General features: G+C 42.9%; 1 protein-coding gene across 1 annotated transcript in view; it reads right to left on the bottom strand.

Annotated features, from left to right (window-relative positions):
- Positions 1–558: 558 nt before the first annotated feature.
- Positions 559–6,832, bottom strand: part of LOC124054718 (cytochrome P450 26B1) — a 28,950-nt gene continuing 22,676 nt past the window's right edge. Inside the window, exons 3-7 of the mRNA XM_046381052.1 lie at positions 6,463–6,581; positions 6,160–6,316; positions 5,779–5,934; positions 4,302–4,586; positions 559–4,120 (exon numbers count right to left, since the gene is read on the bottom strand). Coding sequence (XP_046237008.1) covers positions 3,728–4,120; positions 4,302–4,586; positions 5,779–5,934; positions 6,160–6,316; positions 6,463–6,581 — 1,110 coding nt within the window. The 3' untranslated portion in view covers positions 559–3,727. The remainder of the gene's footprint in view (positions 4,121–4,301; positions 4,587–5,778; positions 5,935–6,159; positions 6,317–6,462; positions 6,582–6,832) is intronic.

Below are 6,832 nucleotides of genomic sequence, written 5' to 3'. Positions count from 1 at the left end.
CTCAGCAGTTGGGTGTGTTATCAAAACTGCAGCTGATGGCGAGTCTCTGCAGTTTACTGCTGTTCACAGTTTGATTCAAACCGACAGAAGGCACCTGGTTCCTGTTGTTTGTTTTGTTCCCCGTCCACAGGATTTCTGACCGTTCTGATTTACATGTTAGTGGATTCGGTGCTCCGAGCTCTTTCCTGCTGCCTGCCATCTGTTTGATTTGCTTCTTGGATGTGCTCGTGCACATCCTTTTGTTTTTGTTGGTATGTTTGTTTCATGTGGTTTTAAACACACACACACACACACACACACACACACACAAAGTTGTTTTCACACTTGAACTTTTCTGCAACTGGTTTGGTTATCTGGTTCTTAATTGTGTTGACTCCGTTAAGGTCCACAGGGGTAATGCTGCTGTTGGTGCTCTTTGAATCTTTTATTGTCAGCCTGTTTTATGTTTGTAGCCGAGTCGGTTCTATTTTCAAATGTTTTATAGATGAAAAACATGCAAATTGCAGTTATTTTCTATTTTTTTACCCATCTGGAATGCAAAATTCACTATTTTTTTTTACTTTATCGTTTATTACAGGAGTACATTTAACAGTCACGGTAACAAAAAAGGAATGGAAGAAAGTAGAACAAGACATTCATATTTAAACTAAATGAACATTGTTTTTTCCTGTAAAAAGAAATACAAATATTATGTACAGATTGACATAAGACAGACAGGTTCAGAGGGAGGGAAAGTGTAGTCGCATGGCACTTAAAAAATAGACATACCTCGCAAGTGCTTTCTGTTTTCCATAATTAATATCAAATAAAATGCAGTGATAATAAGTCTGAATAACAAAACAAATAATAATTATTACAGTAATCAAATCAACAATATTAACATTTTAATCACTGTTTACAATATAACTGAAATACATAACATTCTAAATACATCCAATATTTACCAAAGACCTTCTCATTTAGGCTAAAAACTCTAAATCTGTAATAGAATAAAAAATAGCATTTCAAATATCTTATAACAACAATATTAATCGTACAATAACAATAATATTAGGTTATTAGTAGATGTAAATAGCTGATTTTTCCCCATGGCTTGCTAAAGAAAGGAATATTGTACAAATTAATATACACTATAACCTATTAATGCTCTTTTTGCTTTCACAAAATGCAAATATTTTAATCAGCTAAAAGGTAAAGAAATAGCAAATCTCACCCGATACAAACTGTTGCAATCTAGAACTCTCAATTAGAAAATGTACACAAGAAAAGCAGCAAAAAAATTCTAGTTTTATATTAATATATATATAAAGGAAGAAATCAGTGGTGTGGTTGTTAGAAAGAGTGAACAATGTCTAGCACTGGCAGAATTCATCTGGAATGCTATTGGACAACAGGATCGTCCAGTAAGAGAAGCCCTCTGAGTGTGACCCTGCCCTCCCCTGAAATCTCATTGGTCCGTCTCTCTCAAGCTTCGGTTTGGAACGCCGTTCAAGGATTCAAGAGTTCTGCTGACGAGTCCCAGAGTTCTTTTGCAGAAACTTTCCATGCAGGGGAAATAAGGAAAAAAAACCCTCTTCCTCTACTCGGACTTATGGAACACACAAAGCTTTGAGAGTTCTGATTGTGCAATCACCTCATACAATAAATCTCTTTTAGCTAATAAAGTTGCTTACACCGTGGAATTTGTTTTGCATTCTTAGCGTTGGTTGGAGGAGCAGCAAGACAGAACGTCACCTTCTCCGCAGAACTCAAAATGGCTGCCCCAAGGAGACGGGAAAATAAAAACAGAATACAAATAAACAAACACAAAATGACAAAGCAGCACTCAAGCAGCATGTACGTAGGTCTTCCTCTCATCCTCGTTATCCCCCTCTCTTTTCTTGTCCTCCACATCAGGGAGTTCTTAATCATATCCTCGTGCGGGATAAAGTCACCGTCGGATAGAGTGCGATTTCAATGCAACTTGAAAGCGTAGTTTATGTATCAAAGCACAGGTTGAGAGAGTTTAAAAAGCAGACCTGGACCATATTACTGTTTGACCTTGATTCAGTAACTTTTATCTTGTTTGATGCCAGTAGGGGATTCCTGCTGTTTGATTCTGCTTGCACCACCAAGAATTGCATCCTTGGGGGGGGCTCACAAAATGGTTGCAGAAGGTAATACGTCGAGCGAGAGCAAGCGCCATTGAAAACCCCCGCCGATATCATTTTGTTTATGTGGGCAGAAAGCAAAGCAAAGAGTAACTGGTCCAGCTCTACAACAGTGAGTAAGTGACATTATTTATGTGCAGTCAGTCAGAGTTAAATGACAAAAAGCAAAACACTTAATCATTATTCACCACAATATCTACTCTGCACCTGAGTTCACACCGCCAAGATTACTGGGATACGCTATATATACTGCGTGTGGGCAACATTTTGAGTCTATGCAAGTGGGCAACCTGTGGGTAGCAGAAGAAGAGGCTGATGCAGGGTTTCCACTAGAGATAAAGACAGTAAGACACAGTAAGATAACACAGCCTACAGATCCTTTTTAGGGTTTGTGTTTCGGAACCTGATTCTTCTATAGTGTAATTTTTAATTGCACTCCTTTTATGCGCAAGCATCAAGATTACTAAAAGCCGCTCTTGCCCTTTATATCCTTTCAGTTGTTTTCTTTTTTTAATACTTCTGGCCACGTGAAGGCTGCTCTAATGTAGATCCGTGAATAGAAACAGTATGGGAACTGCTGTGCTAAAAATCAAGGAGGATCACGGCGTGTAGAGACAGGGAGAAAGGGGTCCATAAGAAACCTAGCAAATTGCCCATTTGCATCAATTCAAAATATTATGACTTGTTAAAATATACAGCCAGTATATGTGATTTGAATTAGCAGTATGAATTGAAGCCAGTCAAAGTATATACTGCATCATGATACAGTTGGCTTGAAGAAGTGCTGCAACACCAGTCTGACAAGTTTGGTAACATAGAGTATCTGAGCCACAACCTGCCGCCAAATGTGCTATGATCCTTTTGACTGCATCTGTAAGCTAGTAAACAACTTGAATTTTGATGTCAAACACGAAGCCACTACTTATTTCTGTCAATCTTTCCAATCTTTTGAGTTGAATCTGGGTGGCACCATGAATTCTGGCTCAAAATGGACCAAAGCTGACCATAAAATGTAGATCTTTTTTTTAGTCTATATATCAGTCTCTTTTACCCTGCTAGACAAATGAAATGGTTCACTGCATTTGATTAAGCACAAGCAAAATGCCAAAATATCATATTCGTTCATCCTATACCCTGTTTCATCCACTCGCCTACCTCCCTCAACCATCTTTACTTTTACGCTTCTAATTTCAACACTTCATTTCCCCAAAAGTACCACCATACTTCTCTTTCTCCAATTGTGCACCAACCACATTCTCTTTCTAATTATATTACATAGCTTTTTTGTACATACATTTGTTTGTATATTTCTTTAAAAAAATACACAGAATAGAGCATAATTAAGAACTTTTTGGCAGCTTCTTCCTTTCCCAGAGGAAAGTCCCGATCATCATCAGCTGTAACAAAAGACAAAGACTTCTGCATTTCTTTTAGTCTGAAAGGACCTCCAGCTCGGCAGAGCAAAGGTGGAGAAGAAAAAATAACTCTTAAATTCTTTCTTTCCTTCCATCAATCTTCTACCCAAAGACCTCTTCGATCACTCACCCCCCTGCTCCCCCTCATCAACTCTCTGCCCTTCAAACAGTCGCTCCCAGCAGCTCTTCCGACTTGGCCATGATTTCGTTTTGGTTGGAGTCCAAGCCATAGAACTTGACCTTCAGCCCATCAACCGGGTGGACCACGGGTACCGTGATCACACGGGGGAACTGTCGAGTGGCCAGCTCGAAACGGCTGGTGCTGGCCAACTCGATCGCCAGGATGCGAAGGAAGAGGGTGGCAAGCTGCTTGCCCAGGCAGGACCGGACACCCCCGCCGAAGGGCAGGTAGTGGAAGCGTCCTTCTTTGTCTTCCCCCCTCTCCTGACTGAAGCGGTCAGGATCGAAGGCATCCACATCCTTGAAGACGGCTGAAGTGTCGTGGGTGTCCCGAATGCTGTACATCACGCTCCAACCCTTTGGAATCTGGACTCCCTGGAGTCAGAAAGAGATAGAAATGAAGCAAGTGAGCAGCTTCGTAAGGGTGCAGTCATGGCCGCATGTAGGTTTCCTTGACGTGATATTGCTGGAAGGGTTCTCGGACTACGGCAAGAAATTTTGGTCAGATGGATATTAAAGACATTAAATCTGTGGCTACGGTATTGAGACTACTCACATCAAGTTCGAAGGTCTGCATGGCAGTTCGGTAAGCCCCTGACACGGGCGTAAAGAGTCTCAGCACCTCTTTGATGACACAGTCCAGGTACTTGAGGCTCACAATGGTGTCCAGCCTGAGTTCTCCCTCGGGGCACAGGCAGCCATTGTGGAGGAGACCCCTGGCTCTCAGCTCCTCCCTCAGGCGCTCCAGGACGGGAGGGTGGCGGAGGAGCTGCATGATGAGTGAGGTGCTGGCGCTGGCCGTGGTAGCGAAGGCGGCAAAGATCAGCTCAATGGTTGACTCCTGTGGGATGATCGGCGAGATGGCATGAGCACTAACTTAGTGCAGGGCAGTACTCTGGGCGTATGAGTTAATTTGTCTTTACTTTGTGGGCAAGCCAGCTGCCCACCTTCTGATGGGCTAATTGCTTGTTGCTTGAATAAAAGGTCTGGAGAGTGGAAATGTAGATGGCAGCCAAGTGCCCAACCACAGACATAATTAACCTTGTGTAAATCGTAGTGTCAATACGAAATACGGAATTTCTGATTTAAGAAAACAGTTGTCGGGCATTTTGATTTATTCTTTTCATAATGTGAAATCTTTTTGTTAATAACTGCTCAGCCAAGTTGTCAGCAACTGCAACCTCACTTTGGGCACAAGTCCACTACCCACCACACCTCAAGCTTGCCATTTGTTTCGTAATGACGCAGCACCAAAAGCCAGTACATAATAAAGGCATGTTGTTTTTAATTTCTGAAAAGTAGTGTGTTTGGAAATGTGAAGTTTGTATCCATGTTATTGGAGATAACGACGACGTTTAGTGCCTGTTAGCGCATTGTTAAGGCAGTGGAAAAAATAAACACTGAGGCTGGGCAGCACAACTGTCATTATGAACCTCTCATCTGCTGTCATGTGTGTCAAAACACACATCTCTGGCTCGCCGTACACGAGTGTGTGTGTGTGTTATATATGCATGCGTCAGAAAACTGCAGGAGAGTGCTTCAGCCTGGGCCTCTGCAACAGGGGCTCCCCAGTTCACTTTGAGTGTGTATTTATATATGTGTGTGTGAGAGAGCATGTGCATACAGGAGGCCTCTTTCAGACCCCTAGCAGGGGGAGTGTTGACTTATTTTTGGCCCTGGACTTAACCCAGAAACCACAGAGAGCGAGGCAGGGAGAGTTTAGTTTCCACAGAATTCCTCTGAATTACTTTAATAAGTAAACAGAGGGTGTGTCCGTCCACGAGTGTGTGTATGTGTTACTGTCTGCCTGACGGGCATCAGCTTAGCATCCCTGCAGTCATATTTTACATAGAGATGTGTATCATAAGTCGCTTTAATTGCTTATGATTCCAAGATGATTTGTTAGACAAATTATGATAATGGTTGATTTGTGTGTGTGTGTGTTCGGTCAGCCAAGTCAGGTTCCCCTCGGCAGCACTTTACTAGGTAAACAGTGAGTGTGTGAGCGTGCGTCTGCGGAGGCGGTGTGTTACCTTCAGTTCCTGCATGGTGAGCTCGGTGCCGTTCTCTTTGGCGCTCTCCATCAGGACGTCCAGCGCGTCGCTGTAATCCTTCCCCTGTGAACACAACGGCTTCTCCCTGATGGCCTTCTCTATGCTTTCCTGCAGGGAGTCTCGTGCACGGATGCCCTGCAGACACGTTCAAAGGATGTTCATGTCTTATTTACATATCCACACATTTCCTTGTGCAAGCTATTTATCAGACATGCATAAGATGTACTGGATACCAAAGTTAGACAGTGCTGACGTGTGAAAGAACTCCTGCTTTTCTTAAGTTTCTACATTTATACTCATACTGGACAGGATGTTGTCATAGTTTGCAGCTGTAATCAAGTTGAAAACATCAACACATACCTTCCTGTAGCCGCTGAACGGCAGGTCTATGGGCAGGCTGAATAGGTTGTCAACGAAGTCTTGGAAGGTCGAGAACAGATGCCTCATCTCCTCCTCTGACACCCTGAATCCGAGCAGCACCCTCACTGCCATCGTGAACGACAGCCGCTGGCTCTCCCTGTGGACAGACGACCAGTCGGGACCTCAGTTGCGTTCAGTATTAACACGCGTCGTGCATTTAAATGCGATACTTGGCTAATGAAACCTCACTTTTATTTACACCTTTTCTCAATAAGCGATCCTGCACTAGGACCCCCACTGTACCTGTAGACGTTGATGGGCTCAGGGTTGGAGCTCCATACCCGTAGGCTCTCCTGGATGACCTGCTGGATTTTCGGGAGGTAGGACTCCAGGGCCTCATGGCTGAACACTTTGGCAAACACCTGGGGAGACACAGTGAGGTGTAAATATTATGATTTGGCACACAGAAAGTATAGAGAAATTCATTTGAACCGTAGCAAGTTCAAGCAGAGGACAAAAGCGCTGATTGGTCAAAAAGATGAGTTCAAGTCCCTCTGAGAGTGAGCACAAACACAAGCAGAATATCTTGAGCAAACATCTGAGTGTGGCAAAGCCTGACCAACAGGAATATTATTCAGATATTATTCTGCTGTGATATTTACAGTTATTAACT

The sequence above is a fragment of the Scatophagus argus genome, chromosome 23 (genome assembly GCF_020382885.2).
Source record: "Scatophagus argus isolate fScaArg1 chromosome 23, fScaArg1.pri, whole genome shotgun sequence".
Classification (NCBI taxonomy): Eukaryota; Metazoa; Chordata; class Actinopteri; family Scatophagidae; genus Scatophagus; species Scatophagus argus.
This window is presented reverse-complemented; position numbering and strand designations above follow the sequence as displayed.